This window comes from Brachyhypopomus gauderio, chromosome 4, assembly GCF_052324685.1.
Source record: "Brachyhypopomus gauderio isolate BG-103 chromosome 4, BGAUD_0.2, whole genome shotgun sequence".
NCBI classification, from domain to species: domain Eukaryota; kingdom Metazoa; phylum Chordata; class Actinopteri; order Gymnotiformes; family Hypopomidae; genus Brachyhypopomus; species Brachyhypopomus gauderio.
The window spans coordinates 30,857,549-30,883,430 of NC_135214.1; the positions used below are offsets into that span (position 1 = coordinate 30,857,549).

General features: G+C 43.5%; 2 protein-coding genes across 2 annotated transcripts in view; one reads left to right on the forward strand and one right to left on the reverse strand.

Annotated features, from left to right (window-relative positions):
• itpr3 (inositol 1,4,5-trisphosphate receptor, type 3) overlaps nt 1-16,828 on the reverse strand; it is a 24,447-nt gene extending 7,619 nt beyond the window's left edge. Inside the window, exons 1-38 of the mRNA XM_077003851.1 lie at nt 16,370-16,828; nt 15,404-15,474; nt 14,352-14,473; nt 14,121-14,207; nt 11,276-11,434; nt 11,001-11,099; nt 10,602-10,685; nt 10,257-10,403; nt 10,065-10,160; nt 9,919-9,963; nt 9,657-9,799; nt 9,374-9,473; nt 8,889-9,049; nt 8,546-8,687; nt 8,108-8,269; nt 7,689-7,861; nt 7,402-7,521; nt 7,056-7,238; nt 6,579-6,830; nt 6,336-6,480; nt 6,069-6,213; nt 5,482-5,678; nt 5,275-5,395; nt 5,107-5,161; nt 4,835-5,000; nt 4,495-4,644; nt 4,295-4,366; nt 3,881-4,000; nt 3,494-3,616; nt 3,120-3,320; nt 2,606-2,857; nt 2,323-2,448; nt 1,933-2,058; nt 1,485-1,605; nt 1,074-1,255; nt 616-764; nt 314-422; nt 133-223 (exon numbers count right to left, since the gene is read on the reverse strand). Coding sequence (XP_076859966.1) covers nt 133-223; nt 314-422; nt 616-764; nt 1,074-1,255; nt 1,485-1,605; nt 1,933-2,058; nt 2,323-2,448; nt 2,606-2,857; nt 3,120-3,320; nt 3,494-3,616; nt 3,881-4,000; nt 4,295-4,366; nt 4,495-4,644; nt 4,835-5,000; nt 5,107-5,161; nt 5,275-5,395; nt 5,482-5,678; nt 6,069-6,213; nt 6,336-6,480; nt 6,579-6,830; nt 7,056-7,238; nt 7,402-7,521; nt 7,689-7,861; nt 8,108-8,269; nt 8,546-8,687; nt 8,889-9,049; nt 9,374-9,473; nt 9,657-9,799; nt 9,919-9,963; nt 10,065-10,160; nt 10,257-10,403; nt 10,602-10,685; nt 11,001-11,099; nt 11,276-11,434; nt 14,121-14,207; nt 14,352-14,473; nt 15,404-15,474; nt 16,370-16,461 — 5,089 coding nt within the window. The 5' untranslated portion in view covers nt 16,462-16,828. The remainder of the gene's footprint in view (nt 1-132; nt 224-313; nt 423-615; nt 765-1,073; nt 1,256-1,484; nt 1,606-1,932; nt 2,059-2,322; nt 2,449-2,605; nt 2,858-3,119; nt 3,321-3,493; nt 3,617-3,880; nt 4,001-4,294; nt 4,367-4,494; nt 4,645-4,834; nt 5,001-5,106; nt 5,162-5,274; nt 5,396-5,481; nt 5,679-6,068; nt 6,214-6,335; nt 6,481-6,578; nt 6,831-7,055; nt 7,239-7,401; nt 7,522-7,688; nt 7,862-8,107; nt 8,270-8,545; nt 8,688-8,888; nt 9,050-9,373; nt 9,474-9,656; nt 9,800-9,918; nt 9,964-10,064; nt 10,161-10,256; nt 10,404-10,601; nt 10,686-11,000; nt 11,100-11,275; nt 11,435-14,120; nt 14,208-14,351; nt 14,474-15,403; nt 15,475-16,369) is intronic.
• A 5,659-nt stretch (nt 16,829-22,487) lies between these two features.
• On the forward strand, nt 22,488-25,224 carry gpr37l1b (G protein-coupled receptor 37 like 1b). The gene is made up of 2 exons (XM_077003860.1): nt 22,488-23,384; nt 23,659-25,224. The coding sequence occupies exons 1-2, from the start codon at nt 22,698-22,700 to the stop codon at nt 24,502-24,504; spliced, it is 1,533 nt and encodes a 510-aa protein (XP_076859975.1). The 5' UTR covers nt 22,488-22,697; the 3' UTR covers nt 24,505-25,224.
• Nucleotides 25,225-25,882: the final 658 nt, after the last annotated feature.

Sequence of the window (25,882 nt, forward strand, 5' to 3'; positions counted from 1 at the left end):
ACTAAACCACAGTATGAATTCTGAATCACTCAAAAGTAGTACAGAGTAGTTGTAGATCTAGTGTTCAGCAGTGATACAGTCTGTTTCTTTACTATAGTAGGCATTTGTCTTTCTACAACAACTTCAACAAACCTCCCGGTCCAAGTTCAACCAGATCAGTTTTTATGCTCTTTTTGCTGTTGAACAGGTAATTCTGCAGCAACAATTTCCTCAAGCCAGTCCCCTTTAAAAAGAAACACTTTTATATTAGTGGACAAGCAGAAAAATGGACCAGGCAGACCAACATGCAATATATCATGCCTGAACATCTGACCCTCTCATCAAAGTCCAGAGTACGGATCAGCATCTCCTGAAGAGTTCGCAGGACCTTAATGCAGAGTTTCTCCTCTGACTTCATCAGAGCTTTGGTGTGCTGTATTAGCCTGGAGAACACAGAGAAGAAACGAACACACTCAGGCACAGCGATACAAAATGAATGCAGTCCATCTCACCAGTGGCAAACACCATAAAACATCTCTCTCCGTTTTGCTTAACGGTTAAAGTCCACGAGGCTTCTGAGGTCACGACCCCTCCCACTGCAAGCAGCAGCAGCTATTCACTTAGTTGAGGACTCACTTGGAGATGAAGCCCCCAGACTCACAGCGCATGCGAGCGTCGGTGCCCTCCAGGAAGAGCAGCTCGGGCTGGTGCAGAACGTCCACCAGCACCGACAGCTCGGCGTTCACCAGCGGCTTCAGACGCTCCTCCAGAGTGTTGATGATGTCCTGTTAGAGCACAGAGGCAGGTGCTCGTGAGGTCCTTAAGACACCCTTCCTCTGTCTCCGTTTGTGTATTACCACTTTCCTACACTCCTTACGCAGGCAGTAACAATACACCTTTATCATTCAGATAGGCAGTTTTATTTGCAAAAGGCCAGAAAAGCTGCAGGTTGTCATTCAAAGCAGGCAGGACCAGCACACCTGATTCAGCTTGTCTAATCAGTAGATCTTCGTTGTCAAACACCACATCAGTTGCATTGTGCTCCTGCATGGCTTGGATTTCTAAAGATCAAGCCTCCCCAAAAGCGCACACACCTGTAGCTTCTCGATGATGTTTTTGTAATCCCAGGGGTTGTTGGGGGCGGAGGGTCGTGTGGAGCGAGAGGAACTCTTGTAGCTGGGGTTTAAGCGTGACAAGGTGTTCAGCGAACTGTTGCTCAGCATCAGGTTAACATGAGCGTCTATCTCCACTGGCAGAGAGATGGACCGGCTCTTAACTGTGGAAACGATCAGTACAAAGCAAGAACAACTTAGGCGTCATGCAACAGAGCACTAAAAAGTTATAAAAACTCTACTTTGCATATTTACTTGAATCAATGTAAACATATGCCTTTACTCTGCTGTTTAAATCTTTGATAAACAAAGCCTTAAGTGGTTTTAGCTGTTGTGAGGGTCCTTAGCTCTGAGGCGTTGAAGAGTCAGAGGGAGGGGGCAGCCTCGCCGTACCTGTCATGGCCAGCGTGCGTATGCAGCCGTCCACCAGGCCCTTCTGCTGCTGGGGAAGCCAGGGAGAGTCCAGCAGGCGCATACTTGACTGCAGCAGCCGAGTCACTATGGTGTGATGAGACTGGAGAAACCCCTCCCACCAGCCGCGAAAGGTGAAGACATGATCTCAGAACAGTGACCACACTCTAGAACTTAACACCAGGGTGCTTGACAACTTTGGTCTATGACCATGGAAAGTCCTTTAGGGTTTTATTTTAGACACAGCTTACATTGTTGTTCCATGTAATATGGGTTGTCTACTGGAAATTAGGGAAATTAATTAATTAATAAAATAAAATTAATGCTTATCTTGGTGCTGGTTAATATAGGAACTGATTCCTGACTGGAAACAATGAACAGTGAGTCGTAACTCCTCAACAGTGACTGTCCAAGGCTGTAGAGGACTCACCTGCAAGGAGGTGCTGTTTTCAGAGAAAGGTGAACTGAAGAAGGCGTTTATAGTGTCCAGCACCACATGGACCACATACTTCTCCAGCATCGGGTCTGTTACACGTTTGTCACGGTTACTGCACACCTAGATAGAGCAAAGAATATTGCAATGTAGTCTCTGAAGGCTCCTAGTTCAGGACTCACAAAGAAAGCTCACAAAGATCCATGGTTAGCTAATCCTGTCCACTGATGCAATAATCTTCTCCGCTGACAAGGATATTCACCTTCCTAGCAGGTTTAAAAAAATATATCATGCAATGGCAGTTCCTGTGTTCTTCCATCCTTGACAAAGAAGTGCCATAGAGTCTGGCTAACGTGAGGTTAGAGAGCACACCAAACACCGTCTTACCCTGGCCATGTCTACAAGGAAGTTCTCAAACAGGTTCCATATATGGTTGCTGGTGTATATCTCCTTCATCTCCACCTCTGTGTCCACGTAGCAGTGGTTCACGAAATTCACATAGGCAATTTTCACCTGAGACGTAGGAGACCAAGACCAACGACCACAGGTGACCAGCAGTCCAAAGCAACCGTTCATGTGAGTGTTACATTTCCATGCAATGCAGCTTGAAAAAGCACTCTTATTGCACAGTTTAAGACAAACACCCACCCCCCCAGACCCCCCCACCAACCTCTGTGATGCAGTCCTCATGGGTGACCACTCTAACCACATCCTCTAGGGGCAGCAGCGAGGTGCATTTGATCTCTGTGTAGACGTTTTTGCCCTCGGCGCAGGCCGCCAGCAGCTCCACCAGAGAGATGTGGTAGCGGAGGGGACTGCTCTCCTGGACGCCCTCTCTAGACTCAGCCATGAGCTGCAGCATGGTGGCGAAGGACGCCTTGTCGTTGTAGAACACCACCACGTCTTCGCCCGCATTGGTTAGCTGTGGCGTCACGCAAATAACAAGCTCAATTATTAAACAAATTATTTGCTTATTTGTTCTGTGTGTGAGTGTGTGTGTGTGTGTGTGTGTGTGTGTGTGTGTAGTTCAGTAAACTGAATGCCTCCTCAATGACGCAGCAGGATATTGCGCAATCAAAACCATCACATTGTAACTGGACGATTTGTTAGGGGATGTTGAGTTATTGTCGATTGTGATTGGTTACAGTCAACACCCAAGCCATGATACTGTGAGTCAGTCATACCTCAGTCATGATCATGTCCTGGCATTTCTTCACGTATTTGCCCTCAGCCTTGATGATGGTGTGCAGGAAGTTGAGGTACTGCACATGGCGGCCGTGAGTGGCCAGGCAGTGGATGAAGTGATGCAGGACCGTCTCACTGATCTCTGTACACAGCATGTAGTTGTTACTGAAGATATGCTGTACTGTCTCTGCTTCCAGGATCTGAGAGAGAGAGAGAGAGAGAGAGAGAGAGAGAGAGAGAACCGACACTCAGCATAAGTGCAGTAATGCGAGTCATCAGTGGCAGGTATAAGCTGAAGGTGCTACAGTAGGTAATACACGGATGTGGTGTACAGAGATACTGTGATGTACAATGCAACACAAGAAAGCCGTACTCCAGGGGTAAGGAAGAGGTTGAGGTGTTTGTGGAGCAAAGCCTGGTTCTCCTGGTTTCCAGTACAGAACTTCTGCAGGAAAAGGTGGGTGAACCTAATGATCTCCTGCATTTTCTTGTCATTCTGTCAACAGGAACAGACAATGTAACATTAGTGACCTGAGAATGCAATACCACCTGCAGGAATCTACAGGAATCTCCTGGAGTATTCTCAAACATATACATTACTTATCAGTGGCAATCCCAAACATGCTTGTTCAACAGTATACGAGTCTTCACCAATTTGGATTTTCTCTTTCTTAAATTACTTCATGGACACTAGGTGGCACTGTATTACAAATTTTGCAGTACAATCTACATGAAATCACTTCCTCATGGCCCCACTCACTCGATCATAGGAGACCTGCAGCAGGTCCAGCATGACCTTATGGGCACCCATGTTCTTCAGAAGTCTCTGCTGCTTCTTGAACACTCCAGAGCTACACATCTTGTTCAGACGCTCCAGAATCTGGGAAGGAAAGGCAAGGCACCTCAATTTAATACTTGATGTCCATACATTAATTCAGTCGGTCCATTCATTCATACCAGTTAAAAAAATAAAGTGCTTCTTGTGCATTAAGTATATATTGTGCAAGTTAGTCCTGTCCCCGTGCTTGTCTTCGTGAGTTCTATCCGTTTGAGTCTGGTACGTGTATGCGTGCATGCATGCTAGATGTTTGCTCAGCGCAACGGTCTGTAGGCGCTTTGCTAATAAACTGTGTATTTTTGATGTCAATCATCATACCTCGCCCGTGACACAAACCTCTTTGACTTTTTGGTAGTTTTCATTGCTTTTCTCAAGCTTTTCCTTCTCGGAAACAACACCATCAGCAGCCTACCCAAAATAGAAAAAAACAAAAAAAACAAAAGGTTAAGCGGAGCAAACATGCGGTTCTGTTAAATCCATTTAACCCATTTCCTGTTAAATCCATTAGCAACCGGAGAATCCCTCGACAAACCCACCTCTCCCTTATCTTTACTCCCCTCTCCTCCAGAGCTGCTTTTCTTCTCCACCCAGAGCTCAGACTTCTCCACCATGGTGCGCAGGAGGTCCAGGTTGCTCTTAATAAGCTTGTAGCTGTCTACGTCCTGCTCAGAAATCAGGAGTTGGACCTGCAGAAAACATACATTTGTATGTAAAAGGACAAATGCAAAGACGTTTAAACAACAAGTCAGATTTGTGTCAGAGGATTTGTGATGGACCAAACAGGCCATTATGCCACAGAAGTCCCGTCCTATTGTTTGTAGGTTTGCTAACCAGTGTGAAAATATGTGCCATGGGTGTGGTTTATTATTAACTAACCTGCTTGAAAGTGTGGAGGACCTCCTGTCTCTGGCTGAAGTGTTTGAAGAGGAGCTGCAGAGCCCCGGACACCAGCGGAGGGTAGTCATGCATGATGAGATGGATGAGCACACGCAGGAACATGCGGCCTCCCTCGTCATCCACCTCCAGAATGCTGTTCCCTTTCCTAATGCACATCACAAAAAAGTTAATCATGGCCATTAGAGACAAACGACATACCTAGCACATTTACCAGAATGCCACAAAATAAGAAGGATGCAGAGGCTACATACCCAACACCAAACATGGCCTCCGCCTGTTCTCCTATTCGCTGCAAGTTGAGGGTTGCTATTGGAGAGACACGTGCGTTTCAAGTGCAATGATAATGCCTCAAAGCCTAATGATATGTACCAGCAGCTTAATAATTGCTAGTAAGTGATAGCTACTTTACGTTACGTTACCTGCCTGCTCCACTGCTGATGTAGCATCAGCATCTGCCATTGGATACACCTCCACAAACTCCTTCTTGAAGACGGAGAGCAGGAATGAGAGGCGATAGTCCAGCCGCACGTTGAGGATAAACTGCACATCGAAGCAGAACAGGTCAGTGGAGGTTACAGCACCAATCCCAGTGATCCTACATTCACAAATGTGGATGAACTGCATACTTGCAAGATCTCCAAGATCTTCAGCTTGGTGTCCATGACCGTTATGTCCTTGTTGTCGATGCTGTCCTTGGTGCGGGCCTGCCCGTTCAAACCAATGATGGCGCGACCTGGGCCAGCTATGATGGACTGCTTCCTGCTCAGCACCATGGTAGACATCATATGGCCCACTCCATGGATGGAGCGCCGAATGTTCTTGCCTGAGATTAATGAACATCATAACATCATCATAACAACGTCTAACTGTGTCCTATGAATGTGCTCAGACCAATGCAAGACCATTTGCTCTCCATGACAGCTGAAAGTAACCACATTCAGACCTTTACAGACTGTCATACTGTCTCAGACACATAACAACAAAGCAACCTCCAAGAGTGGAGAAGCTATGGATAAAAAAAATGACTGGTAATATTAGATCTTCTGAGGAACCAACTAAAGCCTCCCCTCTCCCAAAACTGTGGTTCAGGGACTAGCTTACACAAACTGGAAATGACTCGAGGATTACATGTGGTTAATTGTGGTGTAACGAAACCTTACGTTTATGCCTGTCAAACGTTGAAACTCAGCGAGTAAGACTAAGAAGTACTCACTGCTGCTATCCTCGTGGAACATGGGACTGACCATGTTTGGGGTCGGAATGCAGTCGATAATCCCAAGAAGGGTGCGCGTAAGTCGTAACAGTTCAAAGAAGCTGTAGAACCCAAAGTAGATCAGATGCCTGGCCAGACTCACCACCTGAGCAGAGGCCATGTGACAACACATAAACCAATGATTATCTTATGGACATATAAACACAGTCCCAGCAGGTCTACTAAAGAAGGCTCATTACAGCAGGGTGGCTTCCCCATGCCACATACCTCATAAGTCAGTTTATTTTTCTCCTCATCAGCAAAAGGCAAGTCGTCGTTAAGAACATTGTTGAGATATTCTTCCATGAAACCCATGGTGTTGGCAAACTTGTTCTTCTTGTTGTCTCTTGAGTAGTCCATATGAGAATCATAACTGGAACAAAAAGGGCCTTCGATTTAGGACCAGCAGATACCGCAAATCACAGCTGTGGGCTGCCCAAGTAAATATGCAATGATCTAAATTGATCGTACTCTTTGATCGTTATTGAAGTGGGGATCTCAGTCCAGAGGCGAGCAAACTTGACAGGGGTCACGAGTTCCTGGGGGTCACGGTCCACATGGGCATGTAGCATGAGTCTGCAGAAAGACGCCCGTAGGTCGTACGGAAGAGTCTCGTCCATCATGCACAAGAAAATCAGCTCCACGTCCAACTGCTTGGAGATCTCATCAATAGCAAGATACTGGCGGTCCAAACACATACGTGCGTAGAGCTTTAGCTGGTACCTAGGGAAGAAAGACCTTCATGTGACTGAAAGACCTCAGAATGTGAGGACAGCTAACAAACCAAAAAGACCAGTTTGGTAAACGCTGTAAAGGACATCTCATCTAATATCTCACCTCATGATAGTAAGGGTTTTAAATTACAACTATGAAACATTATGTCTCCAACAGTTTCTCTTCTCTGTATCTCTAAAACACACACACACACACACACACACACACACACACCTGTAGTATGTCAGCACATTCTCGTCATGAGTGTTTCCTTGTCTGGCCTCTTGAGCAAGCTGTCGAATACTCTTCTCTTGACTCTCATTGGCTTTATCAGTCCATATCAGCCAGACCTCGTCTTCCTCTCCATACTCCTCCATATACTCAGCAGTGTGATTATTCTCCTTAGGGCTACGTCGCCTGTATATGAATGCATGTACATGAAGAGTGTATCAATCAAATGTCTACTAAACAATATATCAATTTGCATATTAACACACCTGTTACTGCTCAAAGCTCTTTTGTATCTAATTATAGATACAGGCCATAAAGATGAACTGTTTATCACTCTTAATGAACTCACTCTGTTTTGATGAGAATATCCTGGTTTTTAGGGTCCAGCACGCACTTGCAAATCAATTCTTGAGTCACTGGGATGGCGACGTTATTCGACACACACAGGTCTGACAAGTAGTCCAGAAACCTTTGGCAGAATTGTGTTATTAGCAAAACCTTCACTGCACAGCGAAACTGTATTACATTAACTGATAAAGCTCTGAAGCTCACTCAGGAAAAAAACCCTGTGACCAGGTTCAGAGTGTGACGGTACTGACCGGGTTGGCGGTGTGACGGTACTGTGATGGTACTGACCTGGGTTCCCTGTTCCTGCGCACCAGGCTCACAAAGGTCTCAACTTCAGTCTTGGTGATGTGCTTCTCCAGCAGCTTGCGGTTGTTATGCAGTAGAGCAGTGATTGTGTCCTCAGCCAATATGTCATAACCGATCTGAGACTGCATGACCCCAAACTGCTTAGCTATGTACTCCTAAGAGAGGGTAGAAGGAGCAAGAGAAGGAAAGTTCATGGCATTGGACAGTCCATGCAATAATTATAAATGAAAATAAATAATAATTATGGAACCTTAAGCTATATTTAACATTCCTCTTCCAAACTCATATGCTTCCATTACTGACTAGAGTACTAGTGAGTATTATTTTACTTCATGCTTTACATACTTCCTCTAAAAGTGCCATCAATAAAACCAAAGCAAGGCCCGTGTTGGTGTCTCTACCTGGTTCTTGCGGTAGTCCTCCTGGGAGTGGCGCAGGACCCTGTAGCAGAGACGGAGCATGTACTGGTACGGGGCATTCTTCTGATCCGACAGCTCTTCCAGACGGAGGACAGGACCTTCACTTCCTCGCTCTTTAAATGGAGCCTTAATGATCCCGAATATCTGAGCCAGTGAAGGCAGTGTGGAGTTAGTTACCACACCAAGCCCGATGACTGACGCAGACAAATCACTGCACTAGATCAAGGCTTTGGTCAATAACTCTCCAGTTTGTTAACGGGTCATGGCAGACTTTGTTACTGTGTTCTGCCTTGAACATACAGTCCTCAGCTCAGGGTTAGTAAAGGTTAGTAATCACACCCCTACTAAGTAAACTCCATTTCCATAAGAAGATTTTGTTAACTGCTCTTTGAAGTGGCAGAGCCTTAAAAATCTATAGACCTGTTTGAGAATGTTTTGTTCCCGCATGAGTTTCTGTCTCTCTCGGTTGGGTTTGGACATGGTCACCTCCAACACGGGCTGCCCACTGTTCATCTGGTCAACCACAAAGAACACCATGTCTTCCAGTAGCTTAATGGCAAACCTACACAATGCAGACATGGAGGCATTTAGAAAACTGATCATAATGGAGTTAATGGTCTTAATTTGTTAATGGCTCTCAAGGTTTGTTAACGATTATTTTAAGCAATAAATAATGCTGAGGGACTGAAAAAGCATAAAAATATATAAATATTACATACATAAGTTTAAGTTTAACTATAGAATTTCTGTGTTTGGACTTAACCTCCTGTCATTTGGACTGATGAAACCTGTGTTGAACTTGTCCACCACAGTGCTCAACATTAAGCTGGCATCGTTTGCGAAGTCCAGGTCTCGGATCTCCATGACAGGCACAGAGACGATGGCAAATGCCTCTTTGTCCTCTTTAGTGGGGCAAGTGCCCAGCTAGGACAACACAAAAAATGTGGAATTGGGTGAAGGCAATGAACGTGTTTGGTTACCAATTAACTTCCAAAATGGGAACTGATGTTCACATAAAATAAACCAAAATATTAAGCTTTCAAGATATAACTTTGAAGTAAATAATGTACCATTATCAATTAAAATGTGATGTCCAAATATTAGCAATAGGGTGAATGATCTAAAATAGGGTGACCAAACGTCCGTATTTCACGCCCGGTACAGAACGTGAAATACGGACATGTCCCGGGAAATACGGACGTTTGGTCACCCTAATCTAAAACACTGTGATTGCCTTTCTTTTCTTACCATCAAGCGAATGGGCCTCTCCTCATCAATGTCAATGGGCACACTAGTGCTTTGGATCCATGTGTTTGTGCACAGATGACGGAAACGCACATACGAGTTTCTGTTCAAGGGAAGCCAGAAGACAGGACAGAAGCTTACACACATAGCTAGGGGTTACTATTCAGACGATGAGAAGAACACGGCCTAAACAATTGCAGACTTATATGCATCTCCTCAGGCAAACACTATGCCTGCGGGAGCCCAAACACTATCCTCCAGCTGTAAGCAGTAAGCAGCACTGCACCTTGGGACAAACGAGTCAGTCTTCTGCAGCGTGGTGGGGTCCAGCTCAAACAGCGAGGCGATGTCGTTGCCGTGTGTCACCGCCACCAGCTTGTATTTAATCTTCTCGCCCAAGCTCCTCTTACCACTTCGGCTGTTTTCAGTCTGAACAGAGACATTCATAAAGGCGTGGGGGGAGGGGGAGAGCACCGAAACAGAACAACCACAACTCTGAACTGGCTTTCAGCATGGTGGGCACCCCCTCAGTTACAACACTGCATTACCTGTGATTGTAACTCATTGCTGTCCCCTCTGTAACCAGGGTTCTCCTGAAAGAAAGAAAGAAAGAAAGAAAAAAATAATAATAATCACACAGGCTCTGGAAGAAGAGTTCTTCTACTCCGTGTTCCCTTCTTAAAGGCATTTTTACCTCTGCGGCAAGGTAGTTTCCGGTTGCCAGATGCTTGAAGCGGTACAGACTGTTCCAGTGGCCTGCTCCTCCTCTACAAGGATCGTGGTGCACCACCTACATAAAAAAAAGGTAAATTCACCTCCACGACACAGGAAAATATTACCAATAACTTGACTACCAGTTTCTGATATACAGAAGATGCCACAGTACCTCCACTTCCCACAAAGCATTGGAGCTGGTGGCGGAGGTAGCGGACTGGCGCAGTGTGGTACGCAGGAAAACGTGCAGCTTGGATTTGTACTCGTCGCAGGTCAGAAACTTCTCTTGTTCCGCATGGAAAAGTCGTACTACGTCACCCTATGGCAGAAAACAGTACAACCTCTGATACAGCAGTACACGTGAGCCAAACAGAGGCGCGAAACGCTGCTCAGCTAGGACGAAACTCATGGGAGAATGGGATAGTGATGTGCACTTTATAGGCTAAACACCCATTATAAAATCTTAAGAGTGAAATATGGTGAGCTTGAACAAGGATGGTCATTAAAAACCACTTACTCCTTTGAGAACTTCATCTTTGTGATCACTGAACATCATGAACAGGTTGATCTTCCAGCTAGTGTTGCCATTCACAGAGTTGACCTGCAGGGGGAGAATCACACTCATTCCATCATTTGCATGCAGAAAAACTTCCACTTGATTTATAAGCTAAATCTCTTAAACTGACTGATTCCAGAAACGTGATCAATGTTCAAGTGACTTAAGTTTGCCAAAACTTTCCTAAACTCACCATATAAATGTAACTCCTTTCATTTTCACTACTCACATTTACATCTCCAGCATTTGGCCGACACTCTTATCCACACTGATTGACAGATGTGATGACTGCTCAGTAACTATTCATCTACAGTATATAGTTCATATCATAGTGGACAGCACAGCCACTGGCCAGCCCACCTCTTTGCACCCGGGGTGGTCAAGGAGCTCATAGTTGCTGGCGTGTAGCGGCTGTCCTGCATTTACAGGGTTGAGCACGACTTTGTCTCCGACCACCACCTGATGAAGAACACATGCAAGGCAAAACCACTCAGGCTTGGTAGGCAGTAAAACATCAGAAGGACGTGCAAATCTAGAACCTTTGGCTGTTGAATTTGCATGCATTTGTATAGCTTGGAAAATGTGGAGTGTGTGTGTTTTGTGTGTGTGTGTGTGTGTGTGCTTCAGTAAATTACATTGTCTCCATTGGCCCTGAGCTTCCAGAAGGGCTGAATGAACATCCAGGATCCCTCGTTGCCGGTGCCGTCTAGAGTGACCCGCATGGCGTTTTTTTCCAGCAGGGCAGGAAGGCGCTTATTCACAGTCAGGTACTTATTGCTCTTCATGTGCAGGAGCTGCCAACACACCACAGTGCACTAGTACCGCCACATCCACACTGCACTAGTACCGCCACACCCACATCCACACTGCACTAGTACCGCCACACCCACATCCACTAGTACCGCCACATCCACACTGCACTAGTACCGCCACACCCACATCCACACTGCACTAGTACCGCCACACCCACATCCACACTGCACGGGTTCCGCCACACCCACATCCACACTGCACTAGTACCGCCACACCCACATCCACACTGCACGGGTACCGCCACACCCACATCCACACTGCACTAGTACCGCCACACCCACATCCACTAGTACCGCCACACCCACATCCACACTGCACTAGTACCGCCACACCCACATCTACTAGTACCACCACACCCACATCCACACTGCACTAGTACCACCACACCCACATCCACACTGCACTAATACCACCACACCCACATCCACACTGCACTAGTACCACCACACCCACATCCACACTGCACTAGTACTGCCACACCCACATCCACACTGCACTAGTACCACCACATCCACCACGGTTAGCCCCTCTCCCAGCTGTCAATCACGTATGTTTTGTTTATGTAGCCATGTGCGTTCATAGTGTCTCTTTGTATTTTGTAACCCAGCCCTCTCATTACTGGATTTGTGTGTTGCTCATTTGGGCTTGTCTATTTAACCCTGGTGTTTGGTCTTATGTGTGGTTGTTCATTGTTGCTGTCGTGGTTTCACTTACAGCCCTGTATACTTTCACGTTTTCGCTTCCTTGTTATATTACGGTTTGATTCTGTGTTCAGTATATCTTTGCGTCTCGGATATTTCATGTAAGTATGGATGCCATGTAATAAATCTCCCTCTCCTTGACCCCGCTGGCGTTACACACCCACACTGCACTAGTACAGTCACATCCACACTGCACTAGTACCATCACACCTACATCCACACTGCACTAGTACCACCACACACTACACCCACACTGCACTAGTATCATCACACCCACATCCACACTGCACTAGTATCACACCCACATCCACACTGCGTTACTACCACCACATCTACATCCACACTGCATTAGTATCATCACACTGCATTAGTACCACCACACCTACATCCACACTGCATTAGTACCACCACATCTACATCCACACTGCATTAGTATCACCACATCTACATCCACACTGCACAAGTATCATCACACCTACATCCACACTGCACTAGTACCGCCACATCTACATCCACACTGCACTAGTATCATCACACCCACACTGCATTAGTACCACCACACCTACATCCACACTGCATTAGTACCACCACATCTACATCCACACTGCATTAGTACCACCACATCTACATCCACACTGCACAAGTATCATCACACCTACATCCACACTGCACTAGTACCACCACACCTACATCCACACTAACTACTACCACCACATTCACACTGCACTAGTACCACCACACCTACAGCCACACTGCATTAGTACCACCACACCCACATCCATACTGCATTAGTACCACCACACCTACATCCACACTGCATTAGTACCACCACACCTACATCCACACTGCATTAGTACCACCACACCTACAGCCACACTGCACTAGTACCACCACACCTACAGCCACACTGCACTAGTACCACCACACCTACAGCCACACTGCACTAGTACCACCACACCTACAGCCACACTGCACTAGTACCACCACACACACACTGCACTACACTAATAACGCCACATCCACATTGCATTAGTACTGCCACATCCACTGGGTTAAAATAAACCTGGTCCATAGTCACATTAACTGAGTGCTAAACATACCCAAACAGATAAATAAATATGCCTTCATAGTCTGCAACTAAGAAGTAAACATTAGATTCCTACTATCCCTGTGGTTGTTGAATTTAAGCTGACTTTAGGAGTTTAAGTTAAGAAATTACATTATAACAATCACATGGGTGACATTATAACATGCACAAGCACAACAGCCATGGAGTCCGTTCCATAATAACCTAATTACAGCTAGATGTGCACGATGGGTTAGTGACAGTTGGAGCCCACATGAGTTTTTTTAAGGCCTTTTATAGTATCACGGAAGAGTCCTGTTTCCTATACTGCGAGTACAGCTGTTCATACTTTATCAGTGACTGTCTCGACTACCAGTGAGGAAATGGACCATTTTTATAGGTCCCTTGCCTTTGGAGACTTTGGTTTTGCGTTACACAACTCTACACAACCTTTATCTTGTTTGCTCTTCACTCTCCTATTTGCAAACCTTTGACTGAAAAATTACTCAAGATGTTTCCCACCCAAATGCTTCTGAGCGTGGGCACAATCCCTTTGTGTTTCTGCTCTAGAAACAGAGGCAAACTAAATCCAGGACAGCGTTCACACACTGAAGGGTCACTGCCACGGCTGTCTGATCCAGAACGTTTATGGACGTGTGCTTGAGAGGGACTTTCTAGAACCATCCTTCCATTCAGACATTTGTTTGAAGAAAACTGAGCACCTTGCTTTTCATGAGAAAAAATTATTTTCTATCTACACTTCACAAAGCGCTCTTAAAATGTAGAGCGGCATGATCCAATTTAAACGAGGCAGCAATGTAGTTACGGTATTCTGGTTTTACTCAGTGAATGACCTTTTCCTTAGCTACAGCTAACAAATAATTTCATGGTGACTCTTACCTGAATGACGTTGCCGTACTTAACTATGTCACCATGGACCTTCCTGTTCTCAGCCTCATTCTGCTTCTGTTCCAAATTGGAGGCATGCTGGAAAATTATCATTTAGAACTGAACCGTTAGCACACGTGAGCAGCACTCAGGCAGGCCTGTACAAGAGCAATGTTCAAGCAGGCATTTATGGTACTGGACCCAATACATTATAACACATATTAATATGTTTAGGGTCCTGACCTGCAGTTTCTGAAGGAGCACCATATCTGCAATTCTGTCTTTCTCATTTTTGGCTTGTTTGGCTTTCCAGAACTGTTTCTGTGCAGAATACCGGTTCATAGGACAGACCTTAAAGAGGCAGTCTGTCAAGAAAAAGAAAAAAAAAAAGAAAAGAAATAAAGAAAGAAAGTTACTTTTTTAACTTCTTGACCCATCGTACCACCTGTCTGTGCATTGGTCACTATATAATAACATTTCATTTGTGTTATTTATATATATTTAATCAAACAATTTAATTTTTATATATTAATCAAAATTGCAGATTTCCTCGGCTATTAACAGTGATTCATGTTTCAGCACCGACTTTGCAATGAAGCTAAAAGATAAATTTCTCAATAAGGTTGAAGCCTTGCAACAAATGACTAAAAAAAGATCATTAATACGGAAGACCACACATTACAGTGCTAAACTACTTCAGCTAATGGAAACAGGTGTATTTACAAAATAAGAAAAAAAGGAAAGGAAAATAAGATTAGCTGAGTGGTATAAACATTTGAAATGTTCAAATGTTAATTAACAAGTAAATGTCACGTGTGTGTATTCATTGATTTCACAATGTACCTTCTGTGGGCAGGATATGAAATATGAACAGAGGAAATGGTATTAGGCAGTCCTTACTTCCTTATGAATAAATGCCCAGCCATACATATTCTCAGAGATGATAACTGAGCATGGACAAGTCTGTGGTGTCCATCAAGGTCAGACCAGCCTACTTCTATGTACACACGTATAATGGCAATGATGTGGTTCGAGAAACATGGTTTGTGGTTACACTAAGGCATTACTGGTCCACTTATTACCAACAAACCTGCAGTAAAGGACATGCTAACCCTCACAGTATATGACAAACCAGCTTCAGTGGAAATTATGTTGCAGGCTGAATCACACTACACTGTTGCAGGCTATACACACTGGCTGTTATTTTGGCATGGATAAAAATGGTGGAATAGAGACTCCATCAGAACGAAAAGGCTGATGGGATAGAGACTCTAGAAGAAGAATCGTAAAAAAACCTCTAAATTTCTTGGGGGGGTTATCCAGGTCTCCCGCTGCAGGTTCTACAACACAGCGGTCATCTACCAACCTGTGGACACAAACAGCATTCACCTGCTGAGTTTCAGTGTTATTTGAATTAATGTACTTTGCACAGGTCTTTGATTTCCAATTTAAAATCCCACTTGTCTTTGGTTGCTCACATTGCACTGCTACATCCAAAAGCAACATTTTCTGTACAGCAGGACAATGGGAAAGTCTGGCCCTACTGTAAGCAAAGCACTGGACACGAGCCAGTCTCAACCCTTTCATCTCGCGCTCTGCTGCTGGTTTTAAATGGCACACGAAGGAACCATTCTAGAAAGTGACCAGCTGACTATACAGAACCCAAGTGGGTCAGCTTATAAGGTAAATTGCTAGTTTTATTTCTGTTTTTCCTGTTAAAAACAAACAGAGAATAATTTAATCAGTCGTTTCTATTTGTGTTAGCCTTCAAGCTGATTAAACAGAAGACACAGAGTTGGTCCAGACAGGAATATACGAAGTTGTCTGTTTGGTTTCAAACAGCATTTTAAACTCGACCAACAGCTCATGTTGCCCAAACCGATGAAACTGGCACTTTATTAGAACACTTGTTACTTTTCGATTGGTCCTTTCCGTAGGAAAAGAGCTTCGCCCAGATACAGCAACAAAAAATAATCTAATGTCACAACCAGCATTGACGTCAACGTAAAGAACCGCAATGTTGAACGGAACACGGTGAATAAAAACTACTGGGCAGCACCGAGGGAGCTGCGCGTGCACCTGTGCTCGGGGCAACCAACTCGGTTTGGGAAGGATCACAGCAATCTGAATTTCCGTTGTTGTAGCTTTTCGTTTGCCTGCTTGCTTTAACAGTGGTATAAAAAATAACACAAAAGCAAACAAAAAACGGGCAGCATAGTTTTCTGAGTTTAGAAGAGACGGATGAAAATGTTTTAACTTACCCCAAAGTGCTTATAAAACCATTAACAGTCCCTTCTGCATACAGGGATACGATGTCTCCTATGTGCAAAAAACTGGATACCGAATCAGACATTTCCGCAGTATTAAACTTAACACCGTGGTCATGAAAGAGATGATCTCTGCATGTCTTGATGCATACGCCAGCTTCTTCTAAAGAGCTCCGGACACTTGTCTTAGCTCTCTTCCTGATATTGTGGCTGAATGCACTCCGCTTGACTTACGTTTAAATCCATTCAGAAGCCCTTCAGACACATTTTGAGTTGCTGTAATCACAAAAGTATGAACCAGGTAGACCAACAGCGACAAGCGAAGTTCGAGGACCAGAAACGACTTTAATAAGCCTACGCCGCAACTCGGCTTGCAGGAGTTCAACCAGGAAGCACGCTTTAAGTTTGTCAAGTCAAAACATGCTTACACAGGAGAACACGGTGGGCAAGAAAATGGATGCTACTTTGAGTCATCGGAAACTAGTCTTGTATGATATGCCGAGGGGGGGAAACGGTGAATAATAAGCGATGTTGCAATATATTAAACTTTCCTTTATTGCACTCGTGTTGTATTTTCTAGCCTACATTTGAAAACACACTCAAGGCACATAAATCCAAATTGAATCCAACTGTTTAATTGGCTATTTAAATATTGTTTTGCATAAGTAAAATTGCTACAACAGGCATTTTTAAAAGTTCCTCACAATTGTGCTAAATGAAGAAAGTGATTATCAGTGATTTTGGATAAGACTATATTTATACTGACCTTAGAAACTAGATACTTTCTTTAAAATTAAATTTAAAATCTAGCATGTAGAACATGTAGAACAACAACAGAAGCATCTGATGTTCTCTGGTTTTGCTTAGCGCAGGAGCACAGACACAATGACGTCATTACCCCAGTGTGGCATGATGCACCGTCTCACTTACATTAACCGTGCGGACCTCATGTTGGTCTGATAACGCCCACATGGCGTGGCACACAATACAAGGAAAGGGCCAAGCACACAGCCCTTCCCTCACAGTAGGTCATCAGAACATTGTTTTTGCCTTAACCTTAACATATCCTTAATAGTTCAACAATACAAAAGCAAAATGTTCTTATAAAGTTGATTAGATCTCTTTAACATGTGGTTGTGGTAAGTTACGAAGCCCTCCTTCAGTTTCCAGCTAAGTGGGTAGCACAGGCCCTAAGGTCTTCTTAAAAAGTTAGTGAATTATCTTACTTATATTTAACATAGTTTCTTCAGTTAATAATTTTTAACTTGCAGTGAATTGTCCTTGGTCATGGTAAAAGCCACACGTTCAAATATACACATTCATAAAGCATGTCAGTGTGTTTTTGGTTGTGTAATGAATGTAAAGTTCATGGCCCATTTCCCACAAAAAGTGATTTTAAGATCTTAAATAAGGGAAAGAGTTCAGCGTGTTACGTTGCCATTTAACAAACCCCTGCGTGTTACACGACTTTTGGAAATCCCGGCACCAGCTAATTAAATGCATGATAAAGAATACATCATGTTCAACCGGGTCAAGAATTTTAGAGAGTGAAATGCAAAATGCCACCTGTGTGAGAACTTGCCCTAAAGCCAAGCTGTTTCAATATATTCAAATCCACTGTTCAGGCAAATTCATACTCATCGTCTAGAGTGTGAACATTTAAAGAGGAGATTTCAAAGTCTGATTATTATGTTTAATCTCATGTACCACATTATTCTGCCCCTTGAGCAATTTACACAAGAGCTTTCTCTCCGTGTCTTCTAACAGAATACCCTTACCCACCGGCTGCCCCGCTCTCGGGGTGCCGTGAGTTAGTGGTGGTGGGAAGACTTTGGAATCTAACCTTTAACTTCTAACCTTCATATATGGTCTACTCTGTAAATAACATAAATGAGATCAACAGGCAGGTGTGCTAGGGTGTTTAAGAAAAACTCAGCCATTGTTTGGCTGAATGCTTTGTATGCAGAGGTGTCAATTCCAGGTTCAGAAAGTAAACATCCTCACCAGGATTTTGCTCAAGCTTGCTAGATTTTCTAATTAGTGCAATCCAGGTAAAATTAGTGGAATCAACACAATCCAGGAAGACTGAGCAAAATCCTGGTGAGGACTTTTACTTTCTCAACCTGGAATTGACACCTCTGTTTGTATGGTCATCCATGGTTTGCAGAGTACAGTTTCTATGGCAGATATCAAATTATGTATTGCAAACAATTACTTTACAATTTAATAGTCACAATGTCTAGCTTCAGGTTGAAGTGTAGAACTGAGGTTTGAATTTTTGAATTTTGAACTTTATGCTGACTGGCTTGCAAAAAAGACAGATAAACACTTATGGAATCATTTGAGATGTCATTTGTAAGGTCACTGTGTATTGTAGAGTTGATACCAGAGGTGGGGACTCGAGTCACATGACTTGGACTCGAGTCAGACTCGAGTCATTAATATTAATACTTTTGACTTGACTTGAAAAAATATTCAGAGACTTAGACTTGACTTGGACTTTTACACCAATAACTTGGGACTTGAATTGGACTTGAACCTGTTTACTTGCAAAGACTTGATTTTTTTTACCCCAAATCTAAATTTTAAAACGCATATTAATATTTATAAAGTGCGCCCCATTAATTTCATTTCCGTCCTTCTGACGCAGACCGACATTACACCAGATTCTGTGACCGTCGAGTTTTGTGACCACAGGGGGCGCTATTTCACAGTTTCTGTTCAGAGGCACAAACGCTTTACGAATGCTACATAAACTACGCTGATGCACTTTCTTTACTCGTTTTGTTGGTGTCCACGAGCCAAAATATGACAGATGTTTATATTTACATTTATCGTCTCTTAATTACATAAATGTACTTAAACAAGATTTACCATCCCCTCACCATTGCAGCCAACAAAGAAATCATGAATGGGATGTACAGGTGAGCCTTTTTAACTGGGGTCACCAATTCTAACCATCAGAATATGTGACCCCACTGAATCTCCAGGTAACAATAGTAGCCTACACCGTGACCCCACAATAACAGAAAACAATGAAAAATAACCCTAACCTTTTATTAGTCTATATTTAAACATTTTATCCAAATGTTTAGAATAACCATTCGTAATGACAGCATCTTGCTTATGATGAAGCTTGCTATTTTCGTGTAAAATGATGTAACGAAACATTCTTGTTTAAGTACATTTATGTAATTAAGAGAAGATAAAATGTAAATGATCTGTCATCTTTTGGCTGGCGGACACCAACAAAACGAGTAAAGAAATACATCAGCGTAGCATTCGTAGCGTTGGTGCCTGTAAAAAAAAAAAAAGACTCGAAAGGACTTGAAATTCCAAGTTTCAGACTTGGGACTTGACTTGACGGTTGCTTGTCTTGACTCGAGACTTGACTTGAGTTGACTGTCTTTGCTTGAGACTTGACTCGGGACTTGAGGATAACGACTTGGACTTACTTGAGACTTGCAAAACACTGACTTGGTCCCACCTCTGGTTGATACTAATCAGGTCATAGTAATTGCACATCATTCGTATTAAAGAATCACATCACAGACAACCATATGGATGGACAAGTGAATATGATGTATTTCATACCTTCACATTTTATATAATTTTTTATTACATTTCTGAGTATGCAATGCCAAGGTGATAATACCTAATAAACATCAAACCGGATCTCTTTGCTTTGCTGACATTTGAATGACCTGATAGAGAGAAAGGGCTTGTGTTGTCCCATGGAGTCTTTACGCAGGTGCACTGCCTTCACTGATCCATGAGAAACGCCTGGCGTAGACTTTGATCTAAACTCCATATATAGTCATGGGCACTCAAATAGAGATCTGGGTTGATTGCACCTGTTGAATGATGGTACCATGAACCTCTGTGAAAAAAGGAAAAACACTCAAACACTTGTGTTCTTTATCGTTCTTGGTAGTGGCTGGTTAGAGAGAACATTTCTGAGGAGCTAAAACAAATGCTGGGTTTTAAGGGGAGCTTTTACAACAGAAAGAAGAAAGAAAGAAAACATCTGAAATGTTGATACGACCACTTATACTTGAACAAGGCCTTTTACACAGATAATAAAGCGTTATCAGAAAACACACCTGCAGAGGAAAAAGTGTTCCTCTTTGTTGTTTGTGTGTGCACGCGTGCGTGCGTGCGTGTGTGCGTGCGTGTGTGTGTGTATGTGTGTAAACTGGCTCTTCTATGCGAAGGATCTAAATATCCTACCTCTTCTAGCTTTACACACTCTAAAGTATACAAATGGTTATTGACCCAGGGAGATGTCAACTATGCCACAACCCCTTAACTAAACTTTAGTCTTGGCACATCCCCTGCCCTTAGTCATAAGATTATCAAAATTCAGTTAATCAAAAGTCAGTTCTGGCAGGAGGATTCAACTATGACTTTGTACCGCATTAAAAAGAAGAACTGGACCAAACATAAAACATTTCTGACTAGTCAGACCTTTTTTAGTATGTGACTTCCTTTTCCGATGCTGTAATGGCTATAAAATGTAAATGTAGAAATACATTACAATGTACAGTACCAGTTGAACTGAAACCTTTAACATGCTGCAAAAAAGTCTGGTGTAGCTGTGGTATATATAGAACACCCCAAACTAGTTTACTTTACTATTCAAATGATACCACTACAGATTTAGTCAGAATCTTTATGTGATTTCATGCTAGAGAATATTATTTACACTGTTAAGGAATCATTTCCTAGGTTCTCTCTGTCTCACTCTCAGCATTATTACCCTAATGGATATTGTGGTAGGGAGTTGGTTGAAAGAATATTTTCTCTTCATCACATGGTGAGGATGGGCACATACATAATGTAATATGCATCTTATATTGACACATCATGTTTACACACACAAACACTCAGTCAAGGCAAGACATCTGTATAAATATACTGTGCTAGCTTTAATGTGCTCTGTACTTGTTGAAGACTATTGTAAATAGATCATTCTTTCATATCCAAACATTCTTGTCTAGACTTATAAACAATGCTGTGTAAATTATTCGTGGTCACATTTCATTTTCATCCTCAGTTTATTTAAACTTTACATGACAAACATAAGATGTTTACATACAGTTGCCTCAAATGTAGGTGAAACCACTTTTAACTCTAAGGTTCAAGTTTAATATATGCAATCAAGTTCAATACAATAGAATTCTGTAGAAGTACTGTGTTATAGAATTTCTTCTTTTTTTACTTTTCTGCAACCAAAAACTGATTCAGTATATGGTGCAAAATCTTTGGCCGATTCACTGTTCTCACGAACACGTGTTTTTTGGACGGGATTTCCATGAACTTAAGAGGCGTTGTGCATATCGAGCATGCAGACAGCGCCCTCTCTAGACCTATGTCATAAACTGCAGCATATTTCCTCTGGCATCCAGTGTTGATATTTCTTATTGACATTAATTCATAACGGTAAATGCAAAAGTTTCTCTTTAGATCTAATGTTTTAAGATGTATAAGATGATTATCAGAAATGTCATAATATGATAATCTGTACGTTAGCAAGCAATAAACAACGAACTTGTATGCATTTGAATAGGCTTTTTCTCCTACTGTCCGACACGAGAATGCGCGGTTATGTTGAAACCTGATACGTTTCCCCATCTAGAGCAGCAGTACTCGCTGTCTAAGACCGCTCACATTGTTAATGTACTGCAGAACAACACGTTTTACTTTGCTGAACATTCCTTTGCACACTCAGGCATCCACTTGCCCTTTCTCACCTAATGGCACCATCAAATCGACATCCTCCTTCAATATAAAACCGAACACTTGTTTCTTCAAGTGCCTGATGTTAGATTTGTATTTATGCCCCACTATCTTGCCTTGATGCCCTTACTCATAGACACACTCAGAAATCATGGAATTAATTCGTCAGATGAGTTCTTGACATTAGTTTTCCTATGATGTTTCTCAAAGTCTTCATAGCAAGTTAATGTCTCATTTCAGTAACTGATAAAAGGTCCATCAAAAAAAAAAAAATGAACACACTAATCAAGACTAATCACTCATTTGGCCAGCAGGGGGCATTATTCCCCCAATCCTGTGGAGCTAAAAAGGACGAGAGGAGGCGTTCCCTTGCCAAACCCCATTGAAAGGGACCAACCATCCATGGATGTGCAAAGGGAGCTGAGGTCTGGCAAGCAGGAGTGCAGAACCCAAAACCCCTGGCATGAGGGATCTCCGGCTTTGGCTGCAAGGGCTCCTCACTTCACCCTTCCCCACGGACTCTACAGGCTCAGTGTGAGCAGTGCTGGACAGGTCTGCAACTCTCACCATTCCAATAGATCGCATGCACTTTGCTTTAAACATGGAGATGGGTGCGTTTAGACTGGTTTACTTGGTGACACTGGCCGTGCTTCTGGGCGTGTGTGCCTCAGAGATCAAAGAGAAGAGTGGAAGGTCTCTGGAGCACCAAAAGGACAATCCAGATCTCACACCTGAAAGAAGGAACCTTGAAGATACTGCAGACAGCAGCCCTGTGCAAGACAATTTGCACACTGACACGGAACTAGAACAAATGTTTCCTGAAGAACACACCGACAGCAAGTCTGAGGACTATGAAGGTAATCTTTCAACGCCGATGTCTTACACTGTCCCGTCCGGTTCAACTCCAGTTACAAATGGACACAACCAAGCCAGCGCCGGCCGGGCCTACACTCACAGCAATGTCACGGGAAGAGACGACACAAGGATCCACAACCCTTTGTATCCAGTGACAGACGGCTCTTACATTGCCTATGGGATTCTGGTTCTGGCCCTGGTGGTGTTTGCTGTAGGGATTGTGGGTAACTTGGCAGTTATGTGCATCGTGTGGCACAACTACTTCATGAGGAGCGCCTGGAACTGCATCCTAGCCAGCCTGGCCTTCTGGGACTTCCTGGTGCTGTGCGTCTGCCTGCCTGTGGTCGTCTTTAACCAACTCACCCACAAACGGCTGCTGGGGGATTTCTCTTGCAGGGTTGTGCCTTATATGGAGGTGGGTCACACCCCAACCTTGAAAGTTTTCAAAAAAAAAAAATAAAATAATAATCAGAGGCTATTACAAGCTATTGGTTGAGTATTTGTATATATAAAATTCTCCATATGTCAGGTGTCCAACACATGCATAGAATAATGCTAGGAATAAAAAGGACCAATTATTGAGTGAGAAATTTCATTAATATTGCAGCTTTAAATGGGCTGGATTTCTGAAAGGAAAAGGAAGGAAGGGCAGATGCTTATCTCTCTGAAATGTTTCTACATCTGTGCAGGTGACCTCATTAGGCGTGACCTCCTTCAGCCTGTGTGCGCTGGGCATCGACCGCTTCCACGCCGCCACCAGCTCTCTCCCGAAGGCCCGGCGGGTGGAGCGCTGCCAGTCCGTCCTGGCCAAGTTGGCGGTGGTGTGGATCGGGTCCATGGTGCTGGCGGCCCCCGAGCTGCTCCTCTGGCAGCTGCAGCAGGCCGAGTCCCCCTCCCTGGGCGTCCAGGTGGACACCTGCGTCATGAGCCCGTACCCCAACCTCCCAGAGTCCATCTACTCCCTGGTCATCAACTACCATGATGCCAGAATGTGGTGGTACTTTGGCTGTTACTTCTGCCTGCCTGTGGTCTTCACCTTGCTTTGCCAGATGGCCACCTGCCACGTGTCCGGCGGTGGCGGGAGCGTGCCCAAGCGGCCCGAGGAGCGCTCGCCGTCCAAAAAGCAGAAAGTCCAGCACGCCCAGCAGCTGGAGCGTCAGCTGAACTGCACCGTCATGGCGTTGGCGGCGGTCTACGGCGTGTGCGCGCTGCCGGAGAACGTGTGCAACCTCACGCTGGCGTACGCCCCTGTGCAGGCGCCCGGGGATGTCCTGGCTCTACTGGCCCTGATCAATCAGTTCTTCCTGTTCCTGAAGTCGTGCGTGACGCCGGTGCTACTCCTGTGTCTGTGTAAGAGTCTGGGCCAGGCCTTTATGGACTGCTGCTGCTGCTGTTGCGAGGAATGCCAGCCCAGCCCATCGTCCTCCGCCCAAAACGTCTCCGAAGGCAAGCACAAGGGCGTGAGCGAGACGTCCGCGTCCGTTTTCTTTGACAAAGCAAAGGACAGCACCACCATCTTGTCCATTGGGAGCTGAGTCAGCTGACCTTGCTCCTAAGTGATGGGGTCACATGATCATCCAGAATCGTCCCTTGCGTCCAGCTATGTCACATCTCCATATAGTGGCTATCTCATCCTCCAGGGCTCTCTAGTCCGACAAGAACATCCCCTGAGCTCTTAGGTGGGGCTAGAAGCTGTCCCTTTGCTGCCTGGTAATGAACTAAAGACCCAGTGTGGGTATAGGATCAACATAAGAGAACTACAACATCCCAATTCATACACTTGTAGTTTCATAGTTTAACTAATTAAAACATATGCACCATCGTGCCATAACAGCGAAGGTATTGTAAAGCCACCTCAAGCCTCTTTGGACTTTTAGCACTTATGACTCAGTCACATGCATTCAGTTTCATTGAATACAGTTCTGTACAAAAATTGTAATTTTTTTATTAATAGTTGTATGGATTTTATATATTTAGTGATCAAAATGTTCTACATATCAAAACAGCAGAGAATAAATTACACAATAGATCATTTTGTCAAATAGGAATACCTTTTAGGACATTGATTTAGCTGTGAAATTGTGTGATAATTAGTGCTTTTTACTAATGTTAATACATTTGTTAGTTTGCATACTAGTTTGGAAGTTTGCATACTTTATTATTATTTAATATTGTATATGCACTGAACTGTTATATTGGAATGTAAATAAACTGAAGCTTTGAAAGCAAAATAATAAAACTGAATACATATTTTACATCATGTTGACATCACTTTTGTTCAAATTCAGCTATATATTCATCAATGTCCATAAAAGACTTTACTAATGTTTAATCTATGAAATGTAAGCAAAGCCTAAACAATCAAACGGCACAATCTGTGACTGGTATGAATTTGTTGTAAATCTTTGCATGTCCATCGGCGCTCGTCTATGGGGGCTGGGGTGCTTTCTTCTCTCCCATAAGATTCTCATTGTTCTGTAAAGAAGATGGAGGCTTCCACTGTGAATATCAATGTCCAGACTACAGCTGAGTTGCCAAGATACCGTACAAGCATTCACGTGGATTTCAGATTGGCCAAGAGAAAACGCCACAAGCTCCAACGTTTCCCACCTTTCTTAGGCGTTGAAAGAACCAACGAGTCTGTTAACCACACAACGTTTGGATATGTTTCATCCATGATCATTAATCCAAGTGTAAGAGTTTATTTAATGACAAATACAATGTTGCATAACAACATTAATACACTGGTTTTCAAACCAGCATGAGGCGTCATTCTTTAGCAACTATTAAAAGTTTTTGAATTATTCACTCATGCACTTAATAACAATATTTTACCATAATGTAACCACATTTCTTTGTGTTCTTTGTTTCTCTCTTACGCTTAATGGCAGCAATATGTCCAAGAAATCCAAA

What these genes read in the sequence shown, in the direction of transcription:
- gpr37l1b (XM_077003860.1), top strand. Translation starts at nt 22,698, where the DNA reads ATGCACTTTGCTTTAAACATGGAGATGGGTGCGTTTAGACTGGTTTAC. An exon ending in GGGTTGTGCCTTATATGGAG is followed by an intron (nt 23,385 to 23,658) that starts GTGGGTCACACC and finishes ACATCTGTGCAG; the next exon opens with GTGACCTCATTAGGCGTGAC.